This window comes from Seriola aureovittata, chromosome 5 (genome assembly GCF_021018895.1).
Source record: "Seriola aureovittata isolate HTS-2021-v1 ecotype China chromosome 5, ASM2101889v1, whole genome shotgun sequence".
NCBI lineage: Eukaryota > Metazoa > Chordata > Actinopteri > Carangiformes > Carangidae > Seriola > Seriola aureovittata.
The window spans coordinates 16,041,127-16,063,249 of NC_079368.1; the positions used below are offsets into that span (position 1 = coordinate 16,041,127).

The following is a 22,123-nucleotide window of genomic DNA, read 5'->3' on the forward strand; positions in this document are numbered from 1 at the left end:
ATGCAAACAGTTAATCTATTATAATAAAAAAACTTTTGAAGCATGAATAACGAGCCAAAAGGTTGGTTAGACTCAATGCTCCAGGACAGCTAATCTCAGAAGTACGCTGCTCTTGAACCATGGCAGAGAGAACAGAGAAACTGTTGCACCAAAGTGAAATATTGCTTTGCTCCTACATCTAAGGCATTATGTTTGACATTTCTCGCATTGTGTTTCTATTGATGGAGGATGGAGCTTAGTCAGCACTTCTAAACTGGTGGGCACACACACTCAGTTCAGCTACTCATGAAGGAATCGACTGAGCAATAAAAGGGAAGGTGTATGTGTGAGCAATCATGCCATGTACACATAAGTGCAGGCAAACATTTACATACCCACACAAACGTGTCTGTGATACACATGTGATTATTGGAATCATTTAAAAATGATTGAAATGTCTGTCTTTACACCCTTTGCAGTTGCTGACAGAACCATTATTTCAGTCTTTTCTTCTTTTATCCCCTTTACTCCTCCATCTCTTGTTCATTCCTTCTCTCTCTTGTCCTCTACGCTTTGGTTTTTCTTTATTTCTTCTTATGTACCTTTCCATCATATATCTCTCTTCCCCTCTCATGCAGTTTAATTGTCTCTCCCCATTCCTCCTTCTCTATTTGGCTTTGTGTGGTTTTAAACCCACTGCTCTGTCCCTTTTTTGTTTAGTTTTTTATCTTGTCTATTTGTTTGTCTGTGTCTTCTGCTCTCAAAGACATTGTCATTGTCTCTGTCTCTCTCAGAATCCCAGAAACACACTATGAAAACATAAATCTTAAAAAGGAACAGAAAGGCAGAGCTGAACTTATCATCCCTCGCTACTATGAACTGGTGCCCAGTCAAGAGGAAAAGAAGGTGAGTATGTGTTTGCGTTAGTGGGTGTTTGTATCAATGTAGATAATATGAAACAGACACAGAGCTACATTAACATTGATTCTGAGTAATAGTTTACCTGATGAATGTAAGAACAAGAGTCAGTCTCCATTTAGCTCTGTTTTGGGTCCCAACCAACTCTTCTAATATCTGCATGTTGCTCTGTCATTGCTATATGCTCACTTATATTCACAAGGTAGTTGGTAGTGAAGGGGCAGGTTACGTTCTTTGCCGCCTTTTGTTTTCTACATACATTCTGCCTCTTGTCGTGGTCACTCAAAGTCATGATGTACTTATACATGTGTTAAAATCCACAGATCCTAGCAGTCTAGCACATTTCTCTTAATCTTTTCTTAAATTTAGCAGCAATAAGTCTGAAGATATTCTGTTCGGTTCCCCTAATTCCATCAGCTCTGTTGTTGCTAATCCTGGTGGTTTGTCAAACAATATTAAGCAAGTTGCTAGGAATTTGGGGCCAATATTTGATGCAAACCTCTATTTTGATGATAAAGTCAGAAATGTTGTCTTCAAGCTCAAGATAATCTCAAAATATAGGACATTTTTTTAATCTATTACTGATTTACAAAAAGTTGTACATGGTTTTATCTGTTCTTGGCTTGATTTTTGCAAAACACTTTACTGGAGTATCAGCTAGAGCTCCCTCCTCCGTCTCCAGCTGGTACAAAAGCTGCTGCTCGACTCATAACCTGGACAAAGCCATGATCATATTACTCCTGTGCTTGCCTCACTTCACTGGCTCCCTCTTAAATTTCAAATTGATTTTAAAATTTTAGTGCTCACTTTTAAGGCCTTAAACTGCTTTGCTCTTAAGTACCTCTGATTTATTGACCTTGTATGTGCCCTCTCGACCATTGAGATCTATGGATGGAGCCTTGCTGGTTATTCCCAAATCACAGTTTGTGACAAAGGGTGACTGAGCTTTTGCTATTCGAGCCTCCACACCATGGACCTTTCTACCTACAGAGCTCAGACACATGAAGTCTACAGCTTCTTTTAAACGCTTTCACTTTTTCCTTTGTGAAAATGTTTGACATAGGCTTTTATTTATTGTGTTTTAATGTTCTTTATTTGATCATTTTATTGTTTTACTTCCTCTGTGCTCACGTTCTTTTGTCATAGTCTTTCATTTGGTCTTATTCTCATTTCATTTGCCTCGAACTGGTTATATTTGTTTTTGTAAACCACTTTGTAACAATTAGGATCAACTATATTCTTATGCAGTTAAATAGCTTGTTGATTCAGATAGATTCTTAACACAATAGGATTTGAAAACTCCAACTTGAAAATGAGTTAGGGGGCACTGTGATATACAGTGAGAGCAAAGTCAGGGTAAGTACCCTGGATTTATTCTGGATTTATACAAGTACAGCTGATTTAACATGAAATGATTCAACACCCCCCCTCCCCCCTCTATGATTCTGATCCATCAGTTTATCTGTTCGCCCATAGAGGGCAGTAGAACACAAGCTTTAAACACAGTCTGACACACACACACACACACACACACACACACACACACACACACACACACACACACACACACACACACACAAATACACACTGAAGCCGGTTGATTTGAGGGGAGTTACTCACCTGCATATGAACTTGAGTGTGCCAGGAGTCTAGAAATGTGGGACTGGATTTGTGGAGAGAGAGATGAACGCATCGCTGCTGTCAAGGACGTGCACCTACACCTTTCTCTCTTCTCGTCCTCTCCTTTTTGCTCTGCTGTCCCTCCTCTATTTTAGATTTTTGTTCATTTGCTTGTACGTAGTTCATCATACATGACATTTTATTGCATCTGTTCTGCCTCTATTTATAGAATATATGGCTACTAAAATGACTAAAAACACAATAATTTATCCTGTGACTTTGAATCAATAACTTTGCCCTCAGTGTACACTTTTATGTGTACACCATGCTATATTTGGACCCCCTAACATCATAGCTGCACCTCCATCCTTCATCATTAGTACCTCAACAGACATGTACTCCCACACACACGTCCCCTGTCCAGATGGGTCATTACCCACAGTGGAAACACTCAGGACAAACACCTTTACTTCCTAGAGATCAGCAGACAGTCTGCCTCTAATGGCTTGGGGCTCTTGGTGTCATGGCATGTTGACATGGCAAGGACATCTAGTGAGAAAACCACCTAAACAAACCATTATCGTGCAAAACACATGAAGTTGTACCAATGCAACGCTTGATATGACCCTATAAATATGAAGTTCACTGTCAGTTCTACAATGTTGTGAATTCCATGTTGACATTGTGGATGATGTATACAGCACCTGTTATTTTTAGAAGCAGCACTGCTCCCACAGGGGAAAAAAGAAAAGAAGAAAAAAAGAAAGTTGGCACAACTGTCTAACACTGGATCTATGATTATTTACCTTAAAACTTTCACTCCCTTCCCCCCACCTCCATATCCATGCTGTTTTACTGCAGCCCTAGTTAAACTACCTCTGGCCCAGAAACCCTGTGGGTTTACCACAAATACAAAAATGTCCTGGCTCTACACAAGGGAATGTGGATTTTTTTTCTTCCAGTCTGACAGTTTTTTTTTACATAAATGACATAATTGCAGAGTAGAGAGAGAAAAAAAGCTTCTTCTTACGGTGAATTTTCTTCGTGTTTTCAGCATTTGCTCACACATCTCTGACATTGCTTCATTTTTCACTGCTCACCTCCCTGTGCCCTTCGTTTATCTCAAAAACAGAAAGAAATTAAAGCTCTTCAAATCACTTCTGATCTTTTAATTGGCACTAACACATGAAAAGCAATATTACCAAAGCATGTAACTTAATCTCAATACAAATATTACACTTGATTTATTGTACATTTTCTCTCTCGCTGCCTTCCCATCAGGGAGTTCCGGGGCCGGGCCAGTACCACATCAGAAGTCAGTTTGAGAAGCCTGTGAAGTCCAGTGGAAGCCTGTCGAAATTTACTTGCCCCTTCCTTTCTCAGACTGAGGTACAGTGCAAACAGAATTAGGCAAAGTTCAAAGTAAAGCTATTCACTGCTCTGTGTGTAGCCTTGTGGGTGCATTTTCAGGTGAATCATGTTGTACTGTGTAGAGCAGTTTCTTTCTCAAGCAATTTTAGAGCTGCTTTTGTCCACCAGGGTCTATTTCAGTTTTTTGTGTTTTTGTTTTTGCCTTCCTATTGCATTGATTCAGTATCTGTGTACATTCAGCAGTGTCTGACTCAAATTTCATTGTTTATACACAAGAATGTGAGTCAAGCTCGACAGTAGAGCTGCTCTGTATGTCATGTTTTACTGGCCGATGTCATATTACTACATTTTATAAATCTAATTCATAACATCAGAAATATTGTTGTAATTAAACACTATATAATTACCTATAAACAAGTATAACCTTATATAAATATTAAAAACTACTGTTTTTCCGACATAGTTATGAGGACTAGAAGCCCCCATACTGATTGAAAAGTTAACCCTGGGTAGTTTATGTAGCTCAGCTCTTTGTTTAAACCTGCTTCAGCTGATTTTTTTATCGACTTGAGGGCAGGGCAACAAGATGTAGGTTTGTAACTGCAAGTAGATACTATAGAGTACTAGTGCAGTAGTTAGCTGTCTCTTAGCAGCACTAAAGGTGTTCATGACATGATCATATCTTTTGACGGCATTACCACACTTGTCATCTGAACTCTCTTCATGTAATTCCAAAACAAAATAATAGTGATTACAGTGTTGTCACATGTATCCGCAGGAACTTCAGTATATACAATATGTGTTATAGAAATGGCCCTGCACAGCACTACAGTAAACCACACTTTGTCTCCTCCCAAACCAAACACTTCTGTGACCCCATAGCTCTCATTGCTCCAGCGGATACTCTACTATTCAGAGTAAAAACTAATTCAACTTCTTTAGCTTATACATGACTCTACATAATGCTCTCAGGCAGAGTAAACAATCAGACCATATTGAAAAGATTTCTCAGACATAATTTATAGCAGACAAATATATTAAATTTACAATTTCTCAAAGGAGGCTGGATGTTAATATGGAATATTTAAGATTAAGTTACAGATCCAAGACACTGAGTCGGGCTTTGCTTGTTTAATTGATGTGTTGAGAGTGGAAGATTTCTTCAGATGGGGGTGAAGATGAGTTTATTAAGAGGCTCAGAGGAGAGAAGATGAAGGATGTGAAAATGTGTAGTTTTACGTCTCAGGAATAGCTGAACTCCTCTGTGGCGCTGCCCCACAGATTCACTCCTGTGAAACTCTCTGACTGATGTTTTAATTATCACTCTGACACACACGCACACAATGTGACGGTGTATGCTCACACACAGACACATTAAAAATTCAGACGTACACGTGTGCAAATTTTATCTGCAGACAGATATACACACCAGACAGACAAGTTTGCCAGTATTGCTGACATGCATGCAAATTAACACACCTTCATTTTTGCATGACACACACGCACACATGCACACACTCAGGTTTCCTGAAATTACCTTAATAACATCTGAAACATAAAATATTTTCTTAGTTTCCTGGTCAGAACAACAGATGCAAGATTGTTGGGTTTATTTGATGTGTGGGAGCATATGTGTTTGTGTGTGTGTGTGTGTGTGTGTCATAGTTTGCTCTGACCTAATTTCCCTGGCCACATGCTGTGTTAGTGCGTCGACCCTGTGATGCCACGTGTCACAAGTCATCTCCAATGCAGAACTAAGAGTGTCAGTTTTCTTAGATCTTCGTTTCCCTGTGGTTCCGGTTCCATCTGACACTGTTCGCCTGTGGAGGGATGGAGAGGAAATGGGGGAAGGAGGGAGTAAATGAAGGAGGGAGGGAGGGGAAGATAGGAGAGACAGCTGGAAATCTTCCAGTTCGTGCCTTTCCTCCTCCCTTTGACTTCCCAATTTCCAAATATCAAAGCATTGATCTGACACTTTGTGAAAACATACCTTTTCCTCAGTGTCCTTTGCCGTTTCCTTTTTGTTTTTTAAAACTTCTCCCCTGTCTGATATTTTTAAAGCTTGCAATCAACTTGTTTCCCTCATTTAACATTCTATCTTCCCTTTCCTCGACTTTGATTTCCAATTCCCTCTCCTTTGTCCTTACCTATGGTTCTACTCTTCTTTGTCCTCCCCATTCACATCTGGTTTCACTTGAGTTTTCTTTTGACTCTGATCTCTAACATTTTACATGGAAAATTAACAAAAAACACTTGTACTTCTTGATTTGGGAGCAACATTAAAAGCCAATAACTACATAAAAATCTTGTGATGTAAAAGATCAATACATAAATCAAAATATTTGATTTCTAAATAACAGTTAATAAGCTTGATGCCCAGAGCTCATGAGGCCCATTCACAAAACTCAAAGACACCGAATCATGAATCCTGACTGTGCTCTCTGACCTCCTGAGAATGCAAAGTAATAAAAATAAATGAAAGACATTAATAATGTTCACTGTGATGTAAAATGTGATGATGTTGTCTGAGACAGTGTTTAGTAAATGAGTTCTGTGTGACTGAGAGTTGTTCCAATGTAACATGACATTTCAGCCAATTCCAGCAATGACAGCTCTCAGCTCTGATACAAATATAAAGGATGTGGGAGAGAAAAACATGAAACTGAATTGCAACGTTAGGCAAATATTGATATTATACAGCATACTACAGTATATGATCAATGAGAGCTTGCCTAAAGGGTGAAACTGATATAAAGGTGTTTTCAGCCAGGCTGAACACAAAGCAAATTTTCACGTCCCCTCTAAAATTTTTTCATTTGCTTTCAGTCTAAATGCAGCTTAAAGTTATAGTTTGGGTTATTTGATGTGGGGTTGTATGAGGCACCAAGTGTACTGGCAAAGAAGCTGAGCAATGTACCGCTGTGGATGGAGACAGCAGAAAGTATGTGTTTTAGCCACCAAAAAAAAGCCCACTTAAAAAACCAATATCAGTTTAAGTGTCCTCTATATTTTCAATAATTCTATTACTTGATTACTATCTTGGCGTCAAATGACGACTCAAACAGCTGACATGCAGCATAATATGGTGTGTGGCGTAAACATAGGAATATGGAAGTTCAACAGTTGAGAAATTGTAGTGCCAAACCAAAGGGCTGTTTGACGGCAAGATAAAGTGGGGAAAATATTCGAAATATAGTGTACACTGATATTAGATTTTTCGATGGGCATTTTTTAGGTGGCTAAAACACATTTTTTAGTGCTGTCCAAATCAACAGCAGTAAATCACTCAGGTTCTATGGCAGTACTCCTGACTGCTAGTGCCGACCTGAAACTACTGACTTAAGTGCTTCATACAACCCCATGTAAAATAACCCGAACTATCACTTTAACACTGAGTGGGGTTGGGAGTTTTGTTTGGTGCCAGAAGAGCATGAGGGCACTTCTATTACTTCTGCTGTTCCATCACTCTGTGGCCTCATTAATCCACATTAACAGATGTGATGACATTCTGTCACTGAGGCACCTTGCATTGAGAGCACTTTGACTCTGGGCACAATTTTCAAAAGCATTCCTTTGGCATTTCTTATGAAGTGTGTTTGGAAATGGAACAACAGGAAGCATAACCAAAAAAATAAAAAAAAACCCACCTTCAAAATAGATTGGGCATTCATGTGAAATGCCAACAATGCTCAGTCAGTCAGTTTTAGAGAGGAAAGAAATTGTCCATGAATAAGACTCTACCAAAGCACTACTGGTGCAGAGTTGGACTGACAGATGGTCACAAACCCCAGCTCAACAACTGACTTTGAATGAACTCAGTTTGTTTCGGCCTTGAAACCGCATGTCTTGTAGTTCCTGCTACAGTCCTTTCTTCTCCTCAAACACTCACTCCATTTCTAACCCAGGCACTCCCCCCTCTCAGTCATTTTCCTCTCCTCTGCCCATTTCGTCCTCCAGCTACACCTCTTCACTCATTCTTCTCTTCCTCTCATTTCTCCTTTTCGCCTAAAAGCTCAATAATTCAACTATGCATTACTAACACAATTTCTATTACCCCAGAACTAATTTTCCATAGGCTGCATCTTGTTTAAATGGAAAGTGTAAATCAATGATTGGCATGTTTCCAAAAAATGGGTTACATTTAAGATCACTCTTATGATTTAAACATCAGTGCGTTCGTGCAATTCCATACACACACATGCATCCACGCGCGTGTGTGGAATTGTTAGCATGGTCATGCTTGTATTTGAAGGAATAAAGGTCTTTTCATGCCTGTGTTGCGTTCAATAACAGCCAGCTGAATTGTGAGAGGCTGAAGAGAAATTTAGAGTTACATTGAAACACAGTTCACCTTCAGTAATTTTGACAGAAAAGGCAACTTTTCTCCTTCGGTCCGTTGATTGTCTGTGCTGTTATAATAGCCTATCAGATAAACACATTTGTACCCTGGACGTGAGGCTGCCAAGCAGTTACAGCACTGAATCATCTCTGATATCAGCAAAACAGTCAAAGAACATTACATACCTGATTGTGTGCATATTATCCTTGGGTTGAATATGCTGTTTACGCCATCTCATTTTCATTGTCCTCGTCTTACCATTTAGTTCTGTCTGTCTGCGTTTTACTCTCTTTTCCTCTTACTCTCTCATATTTGTCTTTCTCTTTTTTCTTGCTCCTTCTTTTTGTCTCATCTCTTCTCTCTCAGTTAGCGAGTTTTTAATTTTCTGAGGAGAGTTTTCCAGTTCCTGCATTGAGATTTATGTAAAGGGATAAAACAGAGGATAGGCAGACAAGGGGTATATGTTATGGTGAATGGAACAGAAGTACAGCTGAAGGTGGAGAAAAAAAGCTTAGTCTAATCAAAGTTGAATCCGGTCTGACAATTTCAAGCTGAGCCTGAGATGTCCGAAAAGGGTGATTAAGGTTAAACACATGATTCAATCAAAAACAGGTCCTTTCCTCACATCAAGTCTAAATTGCTGCATCCATTAATTTAGCTTTCTGGTGTGTAAGGAGCAGTCAGTGGTGCAGATGGCATGGTTACAGACTTTCAGTCATGTTGTCTATGTCTGTATTTGGTCAAGTTCTGTCTCTGCTTGGTATCTCTGACAGTGTGGAGACATGGTGTGCCATCATTTTTTGTTCCTGTGGACAAAGCAGATATTCACAGCTGGATTTGTTGTTGTGTTCCAGATGGGCACTGAGTAGACAAAATAAATGGATTATTTGTTATTTTAAAACAGTGCTGATCTCAGTTGGATCAACAGAAAGAGCTATTAATCATTAAATTGTAAAATTTCAGATGCATTTTTTTTCTAACTCGCTCTCCTCCCTCATCTCTGTCTTCTCTCATGCAAACCTTTGTCCGTCTCATTCCCTCTCATCTCCTCCTTTAGAGGTTCAGCTTGGTGAAAGAAGTGTCGCCCCCTGTTGGTGTATATAATGACCCACGCTGTTCCCTGGAGCTGCTGAAGAGGACAACAGGAGTGAAGAAAAGCCCATTTGGCATAACCGCAGTGCGCTTCACTCCTAACGACATAAAATGCTCCATACCAGGTCAGCTTGTGTGTGGGGTTGTGTGGATGGTGTTCAAAGTGATATCCCTCTCTGACATATATAGTTCTATTTTACAGATGCAGTCCAGTGTTCTCTTTAACAGAGATCTTGCGGAAAATGTTGCCTTTTATGTGTTAATGTAATGGATCCGGCTCTATCCATACCCTGTCAGACATCAGTGACAGTTCATTTTCACCTTATAATATCTGAGGACAGTGCTTTTTAGCTTTAGTTGTGGTTTTAAAGTCTGAATCCCATTCTCTTTGATTTCAAACAACCCATATTCTTTAAAAGTTCAGATTTGAACTTGACATGGCCATTGTATTCAATCTAACAAGTTACAATTAAGAAAATAAGCACTACTTTGCAGCTTGTATTAACATTTTGTGTGTGTGTGTTTTACACTGTATTGTCCAATGAGTGAACCATTCTTTGGTAGAGGCATGAGTCATTTCCAATGCATTTAGCCTTTGAAAGTCTGAAATAGGTTGATAATTGTTATTATTATCTGTTTTTAATCTTACAAATTAAAAAAGCCCTGAATGATAATCAATAATATAAAGACTTAAATTATATGTTTATGTATTCATGCAGGGACTGCACATATTATACTGAACAGCAGCTATATATGTCAAAACACTCTTCAGACTTCAGACCGCACTAATTTATATCTGTGATTGCAGTCTCTTCTCAAAACATTTCTCAGTATGACTGGACTTGAGGATGTTCCATGATTTTTCTGGAAAGATGAAATGTTAGTTTGGTTTTTCAGTGCACGTCTAAAGACACGTTTGGCTTTGGAGCTGAATTGAAAGGTGTTAATGCACTTTATTCCTAATTTTTTATCGCGTGGCTGACTTTAAGGGGCTTTCATTGTTTGACATGGTACAGAAGCTATACTTGCATTTTGTTGCCTAATAGTTTTTTTTCTTTTCATACAAATAGTTTGCTCTCAATGAGTTAATGATTCTTGTGGAATCTGAGAAAACTATAATTTTTTTCTGATGAGTGCAATTTAAAAAAAAATCCAAACCTTTGGATTTATTTATTTTTATCAGCAAGGGTTTCTCAGTTGTGTTGGTAAATGGACTGCACTAATATAGAGCTTTTCTAGTCTACTTGCCACTATCACCCATTCACTCACACATACAGTATATACATCACACCCATGAAGATGTTTTCTTAAGTTCCAGTGTGCACGTCTTTCTAGGCCGCATTATCATTAGTAATGTAGAATTAATCTTCTGTGTTTTTGAGAATTTTCTTCTCGTGCTGTTACTAAAGCATCTGTTCACACATGCAGACATGATACTTTACTGTTGAGGAGACAAATCAAAATAGCAGAAAAAACATCTCAATATGAAATTTAGTGTATCGCAGGTGTGGCATAGGCATTATTTTCACTTTACGCCAACACGACATGAATGCTACACACTCTGCCAAAACTAACGACACAAAGCCATAGTTACACCTACGCTACATGTGTCTAATGTTTGTGTTTCCATGAGGTTTAGACAGAACTAACTGACTGGTTAGAGGGATAGTGAGTACCACAAGTATTTTCTAGGATGTCGTCCTTTACCATTTTATCTCAGATCACTAAATTGAGAACAACGTAAAAATGACTCTTCACAAACACGCACAATAATCACCCTGTCTGCACTCTGTCCAGGTCCAGGATCCTATAACGTGTTTGAGCAAGGTTTAGCCCAGGAGAGTTTTAAAAAGGCATTTTTAGAGCAAAGCAGGAAGGGAGGCTTCGGCTCCTCTGCTCAACGCAACTCCTTCTTCCACAACAAGGAATCGATAGAGGCCCCAAGTCCAGGACAGTATGAGGTAGGAAGATCCATCAATATACTGTAGTCATTCATTTACTCCTTCTTGAGGAGATATATATACCCTGATATTAACTGGGCTGAAATACAAAGCTTTGTTATTACTTGAGCCCTACATAAAAACTGTTCATAGCCTGATCACCGTATTTGTATGCATGTGTGTGACAGCTGAATGTTTGTATTCAGACAGAGAAGAAGACAGAGGAGCGCTACAAAAAGCAGCACACAGCGGTTTTCAAATCAGCCACAGAACGTCTGGCATTATCACTACTTGCTAAAGTAAGTCTCCTCTCTCTACTCCCTCTTTCTCTTTGTTTCCCAGTTTCCGCCACTATTGTCTTTTTCTTATTCTTTTTCATCCACACTCCAAGTTTCTGTTGTAAAGCTGCTCAAACCTACTTAGCAGAAGAGTCGAAGATGAAGTAAAACAGAATTACTTGCCAAGTTTTTCCTTTCATAAATGGGCCATCGCAGCCGCAGCATCTGACCCACTACGCCAAGGGTCCTGTTTTCCAGCAGTTCATTTTCTTTGACTGCTTCTTTTTTTGTTTTCCTCTTCCTGCTAATGCTCATTTATGATGAAGAAAACAGGTCACAATTCATGATAATTAGTTTCTTGTTCCTCTCCCATGTTCTATTCCCTTTTCATGTGATCTTCCTTGTTCCTGTCCCTCACCCACTTCCCTGATTTTATTCCTTTTTAACTGTTGTTAATAATATATTCACATACCTGACTCTGGCTTTCCACCTGTAAGTATAATTTTATTCAACTGTATTTCAAAACAGTTACTTTCCTTTTATATTTATCATCAATACTTATGCATATGGCCTAAAACTAAAACAACAGGAAATCATGCTTTTACTTTTATGTGTATGATTTTAAGTACATTTAGTGTTGAATATTTTAATATTACTGTAGTGAATCTGCCATTTTTATAGAGAGATATTCTATTTACATATTCTTGTACTTATTTAAATAAAAAGCTGGGTGTTTCTGCAGCCACAGGACATTAATCTTAAGGGTTGCTCACAGAGACGCATTTATCTAAACCTCATATCCAAACAGGCTTCAGTGATTTGTGTCATTTAAGTCAACTGACTCCTTTCTAGCAGTGACCTGAATATCAACAACATTTGTAAGAGTGGAAAAAACCTATATTCCTATGGAATTAGAATTGTTTTAATATTAGTGGACAAAACTTCTCAAGTCAAGGAGCGAGAGTAAAAGTTATTTGAAACCTAAAAACTGTCTCAAAGCAAAATCATACTTTCAGTATTAAAAGATATCTTCAACTTTCTCCACTCTCATTTCACTCATTGAAGTTTCTCCTTTGTTCTTGCTATAGGTTTTTTTTTATTTTTATTTTTTTGTTATGTCTCTGTGCCGGCTATAGCCAGAGCCTGAGGCATTATGTTTTCGGGTTGTCCGTCCGTCTGTCCGTACCTCCCATTCTCTTGAGCGCGATATCTCAGTAACGCCTTTAGGGAATTTTTTCAAATTTGGCACAAATGTCCATTTGGACTCAAGTATTAACTGATTTGATTTTGGTGCTCAAAGGTCAAAGGCCAAGGTCAGTGTGACCTCACAAAACATATTTTTGGCCATAACTCACAAATTCATACACTAATTATGACATAATTTTACTCAAATGTCTATAAGGATAAAATTAAGTCATTACATTTCATATTCAAATGGTCAAAGGTCACTGCACTGTGACATCATAATGTTCACTTCTAGCCATTATTCAATGCTGTAACTTAGGAAGGGGAGATTGTGACCTTATTTCCTGCAACTTGGCGAGGCATTAATTCTAGTTTTATTTATGCTGCTGATATTTTCAGTTTCAGTTCTGACACAGTTGGTGGAGAGAAACAGAAAAAGTTGCACCACTTGTTGCGCTTGTGGACAATTGAGCTGTTATTCTGAAAACTGTCATTGGCCATTGAGGACTTACCCCTGAAATACCCACCCAGCTGAGAGCTTTGTGTCAGAACTGAATCTGAACAGTGAATCTGTTTTTAAAAGTGCTTGTTGTGAGATGGTAACAGCACAACACTGTAGATTCAGTGAGTGTCGTTATTTTTAGGGCAGTGTTTTATAATTGCATTGCATAATTTTTAAATGTTATAGGAAATATTTCTAAAACCCTTGTTTTTTACACTTTTGCATTACAACACCATTATGCCTGCAGTGCTTGATGTTAATGTCAAAAAAAAAATAACAGCAGCAACAGTGCTACATTTGAACAAGTGACAATGTTTGGATTGTGAAAGCTGGATTTCTTTGCTCTGGATGACACAGGATGGTGTTTACTTGCATATAAATAATGTGCTAATGAAGAAACACAGAAGCAGCTGGTTGTGAGGGTTAGCGATTGAATCTTACCGACTAGTATTGAAAAAATGTTCTAGGAGAATTATGTAAATTTCCTGCTAAAGTGTACGCTACAGCATTTTAATATTCAAAATACACAATTTGTATTTCGAGTACCCTTCTGGGTACCAGCTGTTGTTTAATCTGATTAACTCCAAAGGTTAGAAGTGTTATCTAAATCTTGAGGCAAAGGTCTCCAGAACTGATCTTAACACCACAAACTATGCCGCTCTCTAGAAAGGCAGAGTTTAAAGGGTAATTCAGCACTTATCACAGATGGCAGAAAATTGTAGATGCACAGCTCAAGTAAGCCCCTTGAGGCAAATTTATGATATTTGTGATATAAATAAAAATGTACTTAAAATTTCACTGACTTGAATCAACGTCACTGGGTTTAGTTTGTCATATCATGGCTTTCATTCACATCTTTCACTCAGTCATACACTGCTGATATAACAAACTTCCTCACAATAACTTGTAATGAAGCAAATTAGAAACCCAGTCACATGTACACCTGGACAAGAATTTGGCTTTCTCCAGGAGAAATCTAGCGGTGGAAATCACATTCCCTGACCAATGACAATGTGGAAAAGATAAGTTTAAGCTGGAGTTTCTGACCCTTTGTGATCTAGTATTGAATGTCCTTGAATGAAATTTATATCTAGGAGAAATGCTGTTTTTTTTGACAGAAATCTTTTAAAGTTTTGATGATAAAAATACTTACTTGTGAAAATGATGTTTCACAAGTAAGAAAACAACCATGTTCATGTCTCATCCAAGCCCAGTGGTTGTCAATCCTCAGTGTCGGGACACAGAGCCACTCTGGTGTTCATTGCTGCTGTCTAATCAGGAAGTGTTTTACACCTCAGACACCAAGTAACTGCAATTAACTACCTGGTGAGACATGAAACCAGCAGGACTGGGTACAGAGGAGCAGGATTGAGAGCTGCTGCTACTATGTCCGAGGAGCGCAGCCTGAGAAATCTATAGGCGACACACATGGAAATATCATCAAATAAACTTGCATCAATAATCAGCATAATACACAGTGACATCAGAGATCAGGGATAGCTTCTTCTGGGTGAAAATGATCACTTTACACCCTGGTCCACCCTCTAACATATTAGAAAAACAATGTCATGAAACTATATGGATGGCAAGTAATATCATTTTTGTTGTCCTCATGAATTGTACTATATGTCTCTGCAACTAATACACCACTGGGCAGAGCATGGCATCTGTTACAGTTTCAGTTTTTGCACTCGTAGCATTTTGTATGGCAATTTGGATAAACATAGTCACAGAGTTATGTGTATTTCTACAGTTACATCATTGTTAGTGTTACATCGTCAATCATATTTTATTGCATATCACAAATGAACTTAAGCAAGTGTGATGGGACTCATTAGAAAACTGAGAATGATCCATTAAGAATTCTGGTGCTGATCGCCCTGTGTAATAGTCTCTATCTCATATATCTGTCTGAACTGTTTGCCATTTTTCATGACAAATGCGCCGTGTAGTTCTCTGTCAGGCTGCAGTATATTGTACTGATAGATGGCTGGCTCACTCAGGATCAACGGTGTGCTACATCCTAATGTAGACAATAGAAAAATATAGAAAACAGCCACACTAACCACTGTCCACATAATGACTGGATCTAGATCTGAATGTTGGACATTTGCAAGTATAAATGATCAGTGGTAGAGTTTCATTACATGCCAGACACACACGCACACGCACACACACAGATACACACACCCAGTGATTAAATTTTAACGGGGTACAGTTCCCAGACGCAGTACCTCCAGATCGGTTGTGTGTTCCTGCAAACATAATTGGCTGTGTTTGCGGGGGGGGGGAGCTGTCGGGGTCGAGGTGAAAAGAAGCGACTGGCTGCACTACATGTCATGGAGGTAGCACATGTCTGTCTGCAGCCGGGTTAGCGCTGACGAGGACTGCAGGGTTTCAAACACTCCGGACTGGGAGAAAACAGGCAAAAAATTGCAAATACACAAACACAAAAAAACCTAATTACTTTGACTATACTTTAGAGACACAATATTGCCTCCACATTTCCCTCCCTGCCTCACTGGCTCTTTTTTTCGTTCTGGCTGGTACCTCAGAGTGCTCTGTGGAGAAGATCTGAGGCCACTTGTAATGGCTCCATGCAGAGCCTCCTTTATGGCCAGTTAATGAAAAATCACCTGGGGACGTCTTTGCTGTAACAGTTAGCCACATGCCGTGCTGCAGCCTATGCTGTATCCCTGGAAACGGCACCCCACTGGGACGGATATTAAAAGAGCCTAATCAGGAAGCAATCATGATTATGAGAAGGGAGTAAGACGAAAAACCAAGAAAAAAGGCAGATAGTATGTTTTTATTATCTGTTTTATGTTTGGGAGTTTAGGTCCTCTGTACTTTGACTTAAAAGCTTCGTCTAGCAGAGGAGGTCGACCTTTTGTGGGAGAAATTATTCACACTGCATTGGATTTAGAAACCAGAAATATAAAAGACATACCATCTCAGTTGAAATGATAGAAGCCGTCTTCTGAGGTGCATTAAACACAGCAGGGAGACCTCTTATCTGACTTCCAGAAGATATTTATTACATCCTTTCCTTTTTCTTTGCCGTTAGGTGCTTTCCTCCTCCACATCTTTTGTTTCCAAAATGTTAGCTTTGTTTTGAGGTGAAGTCTATGATCATGTATCCTATTGACACCATGAATTTCAAATCAGTCTGTTCCCAAATCCAATCTAAACTGATTTGATTGCCAAACAGTGGTTAAAACATATTGAACAACATGCATGGCACGATCTTTTTAGGTTGATGCTTCTTATCGTTTGCTGTGCCCTTATTCAAAGGATGCTTACATTTCTGACAGTCTAAATCAAATACACTTCAATCAGTTCATATATTTGAAGCTATGTCAGATCCGTACTTCAGCTTGAGGTCTGGATCTGATAGGAGTTGATTACCTGTCTGTTGAGGAGACAGAATCAGACATGTTGTTGAGAAATGACAGCTCTGAAAGCAGAGATGATTATGAGTACAGCATGGCTTAAATGAGAGATTGCTTCTCTCACTTAAAATCCATTGCCTTTTTCCAGTATTATTCCTCTTGATTGCCACCCTTCTTTCTCTTGTTGTGTTCTCTCCTTCCTCATGTTTTTCTCCCCCCTTTTTTTTTCTTTCTTCCTTCTTTCCTTTCACCTCCTACCCCGCTGTACACATTCTTTCTTCTCCATCCCACCCTGCCTTCTCCTCCTACTCCTGATGATGACCTTTCTGTTGCAGAGGTCGTGGGATACCCTTTGGCAGCGCTGGCGGAGAATAAGTGTGGAATTTAATTTGGACCTATGTTTTACCCTTAGGCAGTGGAATTCCTCTCTCTTCTATAGATGAGTGAAATATTGCCCCGTCCCTTGAAGTGACAGCAGAGAGGTCTGACTGGGCGTTTTGTGTGTCTGTCAGTTTTTACTATGTTCCTGCCTGTCGTCATCTCTGTCGATTTTGTTCTGCTGCCAATGATGTTGAGATTAATAGAGGTTCTGATGGATAGTTATTGTTACACTGAGTGAGTGTGAGGGGTTGTCAATGGCAAGGGCATTGGTTCAATAATGAGGTGTTAGCAATAGCTTTAATAAGAGGTGCACTTTCACTTATAAGTGCTAGAGATGTCCTGAGTCGATCCTAAGTCAGGGCATATTTTAATTGACCGGCACTGGCTAAAATAAACCAAGTCAAAATGAAATCCTCTTTTCTGTACTCCACCTCAGCCTGATAGTATTGGAGAGTAAAATGAGTGTGTGATGTTAAAAATTATGTGGTCGCACCGGCAAGTGACTCAGAGTTCTGACACTGAGTTCTGTTTGCATAGCTGAGCTCCAATCCCAGATATCATTAACAAACAGAAGTGTGTCAGGTGAAGTAGGCTACAGCTGCTATTTCAATGTGTCTGATACATATTCATTCAACACTTAAGTAAGCATAAGTATCGGCCCTTACTTTGTGTCAGCAGATACCCAGTCTTGGATTGTGGGTTAAGATTGCAATTTTGCCAAAATAATCCAGTGAAATGCAATGATTTTTCAACTTGTCTTGGATAAGTTTGATATATTGCACACGATATAATACAAGTAACAAATAGGAACTATGAGACTGGACTTATACACAGTGATGCTTTGAGATAAATGCTAACATCAGTGCTTACATACACACAATAAAATCGCTAACATACTGATGTTAAGCAGGTATAATGTGTACCATTTTCACCATCTTAGTTCAGCATGTTAGCATTCTAACATTTGCTAAGTAGCACTCACACAGAGTACAGCTGAGGTTGATGGGAATGCCATTAGTTTTAGGTATTTGCTCATAAATGACAAAATTAATATTATGGCAGATCATCGTGTCGTTATTACTGTTAGACTGGATGTGGTCCGTAGCTTAGGCAGGCGGGTTGTGCAATGCTGTCACCCAGTTAATATAAAGAACACTGAGATCACCAGGTGGTAGACAAAGCTGTAATGACATGCTACCTGTTTCTTATATTATACTAATTATACTTTATTTACATGTTAAAGTAAATTAGGTGCAACAAAACAACATCACATGATACAATAGTGTAAGAGTAACCAAAGGTGACTTATACGGGATTACACTGTTATTTTTTTATTGTTCGTTGCTCAACTAAAATTGGTTTCAGACATTCTTATGACATGTTCTCATTGTAATTTTGGGAACATCTTTTGATAAATTAAAAAAAATATCTTATATAACCCTCAATAACATCAGTAAATAAAAAGCCATTTTCAGCTTTCTGTTACAATAGCCAAATATTTGACAATATAAAGTTCGCAGATCTCTGGCTCCATGTAAGTCATTTGAAGCTGATGTAACCAAGTAATAATGTCTCTGCCAGTCAAACATATTTCAGTTTATCTGCTCTAATATCTGTCACGCTGACAATCAGCAACACTTCATAATTCTCCTTTCTCAGTGTAACCGGCTTGATGGAATCAGACAGACTTTATTAAAACATGGCTTTTATAACATGTACCACTGACAATGATTGGATGCAGGATTCATAATACTGCAATGGTGTGAAAATAATAAGGAAAACAAATAGAAAAAGGAGAGACTTCAAAACCAGAGATATTTCCATCCATCACTTGGCAACTGTCGCTGTTGGAGAAGGTGATATACTGACTTCCAATGCCATGCCAACATTTATAAGTACTATTATATGGTTACTCATCGTACACTGTAATTTTGCACGTGTTCCCGAGATTGACAAGACATGCTGAGATTACAGTAATTTAGTGGTTAAATTGTTAACCCTGAAGGCTGCGTTATGCAACTGTGTTAGGTACATGCTTGAAAATCAAACTTTAGTTGGAGCTATGAGGGCTGTGCAGAGACTAGACCGCTGTGTTTTCTTCCTACTTGTTTCTGGTCTCGGTTGCCATCATAAAAGCCATATATTGCATAAAAATCATATTCAGTGGCTACTGTATTGTATTTCTTGTCCAGCAATACAGATAGACATCATTCACAAGCCCTGACACGGTCAAGGAAAACTTCAATAATGTCAGTGACAAGTGGAAAAGCTCCACATTGCTCTCAGAAAATGATGCCACACACAATAGACCTGAGAGAGACAGAGAAAAAAATGCAACTAAAAGGAAGAAGCAGGAGTGAATGAAGGAAATAAAAAGGGAATGAGATAGATAGAGTAAGAGAGAGAGAGAGACTCTGTGTATAATGTGTAATTATCTAACCTATTAGCTCTGGTTGAGATAATTAGAGTGTTTGCTGAACATACATTTATCAAACTGAAGAGCAGCATCACCCCCTGCTCTGCAGAATGAACCAAACGACAAAAATGTGAGTGAAGAGGGATGGGATAGACAGGGATGAATGAATGGTCAAGAAAGAGGGACAGGTAGAAAGAAAGGCTTGTGACAGAGACAGAAAAACATAATGTAGACAAAGAGAAAGATGGAAAAGGCATAAGCGATGAGAAGAAGAGACATTGCTGTCCGTGTCTTGAGAGATAGCAGGATGATAAATAAATAAATGCTATGTGAGCCTGACAAAGAGCGTGACAGCGCATTGACGGTAATGCCATGGGCAAGATATCTTGAAATATCTGGGATAGGAAAATATGCAGAGGCCCAAGGTTTGTCACTTATTGACTTTTTGTCTCTGTGTTTCATTGCATTTTTATGATATATCCATGGACAGCTAATGGCATGTCATGGTGCAGCCTCTGTTTATGGGAGACAAGGGATTCGGGTGATGAAAGAAAGGAACAAAAACAGGAAAATGGAGTTATAGATTTGATATGGATTTTACTGTCAGCTGTCAGGGTAATGATGATGGTGTGAGTCCCTGTGAGAATTCAAGTACGGACACATACACACACCAGCGCACATGCAGAGAAAGTGAGTCACTCAAAATGTGCCCATGAACAAATAAATACACATACAATACCCAGTGTGTACATGCAGCAGATGTATATGCATGCGTTTGTTTGCATGCAGTTGTGAATGCATACACACAGAGTTGCATGCATGCGCGCACACACACACACAATTAAGTGACCGACTGAGAAGAAGTGCTTAGTGACACTTCCACCCCGAGGCTTCAGATGGTAACACTCCCATTATGCTCTGCACAATAGTGTCCTGAACAATTCATGAACGTGACGGATAGAACGATTTGAAGATGGGGTGGAGGAGAGCAGTGGTGCTGTCATATCCAGTAGCTGTATTGACTAGTGTTTCTGACAAGAGCTTTTTACTCCCTCTTTCTGTCTCTGTCTCTCTCCCTCACTTTGCCCACTCTCTTTTATTTGCTCTCGACTATAAACAAAATAGAAAAGGAAATTACAGGCAATGATATTGATTTTGTGCTCATGAGTCAGTCACATTGCCAAAGTGTCGCTGTGGCCATGTGTCCGTCTGCCTGCTGATTTACCCATTTACCTGTCTTCACTGCCTATCTGCCTCAGCCTTGCCACTTGCTCCTCAACTGTAAAGTCACAGTGAAACATTACTTTGATTTTTTCAGCTCAGCTGTTCATTACAATATTTAAATCATCTAGACTCCCCACAGCTAAAGGCCACAAGCAACACAACTCCTTATCCAGTAAGCAGGAGTTCAGACTGACCGATGTGAGTCATAGATCCCTGAGTTTGAAAGCTTATCAGAAGCCACAACACTGCACAGTGGTTAATAATGCAAGTAAGAAAGGATTTTATAATTCTGGGTTATCATGGCAACAACTGTTTCATCCCGCATCACAACAATTGTGAGGTGAACATTAAAAATACATGGTTCATGTTAGAGACTAGGCTGGATGACCCTGTGTTTTTGTTGGTTTGTTGTTGTTTTTCTTCGACAGAGCCTTCTATGTCTGCACCCGAACCAGTGATATGAATGAGGGGGCTAGATTTTCTCACACAGCTCTAATGTCTGTCTGAATATCGCTTGTGTTTAGAATCTGGTCGCTGAACTGTGTGTTTATTTGCACCAAATAGCGTATCATCTGTGCGGTAGCTATAAGCTAGTTAGCTACAGATGCACCAGCCGTGTCTATGGGAGTCTGCATGTGTATTTGTCTTCAGATCAGCCTCTGACTGAGCTGAAGACAAATATACAGCTCAGTCGCAGAAGTTGCCAGGAACTCCAATTCTTTCTGTTGCATTTTCCTCTTTTCTCTGGTCTCTGTATGTTTATGAAGTAGATTCATAATGCCCCAGGCAAATTGTCTTTCCACTGACTTTGTATTCACTCGCATCGCCGCTAAAATTTGCTTTACATTTTGTCTGAACACACAGTAAGTCTTCAGTGACTTGCAGAGCAGCACTGTCACCTGTCATCACTGAGCTAGAGTTACAATTAGTAACTATCACTCTATAAATTCACACAATGAAGAGAATCTCTTGGCTTATGGAGAAAACCCCATAAATCCATTCCCTTATGTAACACTGACACCAAAGCCTGGCCAGAAAAGACCTGCTCTTCTCCTTCACACCTTGTGAAACAGAGGGTGAGGGCATCAAATAAAAAGCTCTTAATGTTAAACACGCTGCCTTCAGGCTTCAGTTGTGCCCCTGCAAGTTCAGCTCTCTCAAGCCAGTTTTTTTGCACCATGTGTTCAGTTTTTCTTGAAAAAAAGTATAAAAAGCTTCAACTTTTTTTTTTTTTTTTTTTTACATATAAATCTGTTCCTACAGCGGGGCATTACATTATCTGTCCAGTACATGAACCAACACGTCCCCACCACACCATTGTGTTGCTTTAATGTAGGGCAAATGTCTATATGAATACAGCCTGAATAAGAGTGTCTGAAGTAAAAGCTGCAGGTCTAGTGCTTCAGCCTGATCTACTGTATGTCTCCTTTTTACTCACAGACATATTATTTACAGACTAGTTTAGACCTTTTAAGCCACTCTGTCT

At 39.1% G+C, this 22,123-nt stretch overlaps 1 protein-coding gene across 3 annotated transcripts in view; it reads left to right on the forward strand.

Annotated features, from left to right (window-relative positions):
* The window catches only part of stpg2 (sperm-tail PG-rich repeat containing 2), a 50,106-nt gene that overhangs the window by 7,823 nt on the left and 20,160 nt on the right, over nt 1-22,123 (forward strand). For all 3 annotated transcript variants that reach the window (XM_056375505.1, XM_056375506.1, XM_056375504.1), the window contains exons 6-10: nt 774-885; nt 3,799-3,906; nt 9,285-9,444; nt 11,117-11,280; nt 11,466-11,558. In XM_056375505.1, coding sequence (XP_056231480.1) covers nt 774-885; nt 3,799-3,906; nt 9,285-9,444; nt 11,117-11,280; nt 11,466-11,558 — 637 coding nt within the window. The remainder of the gene's footprint in view (nt 1-773; nt 886-3,798; nt 3,907-9,284; nt 9,445-11,116; nt 11,281-11,465; nt 11,559-22,123) is intronic.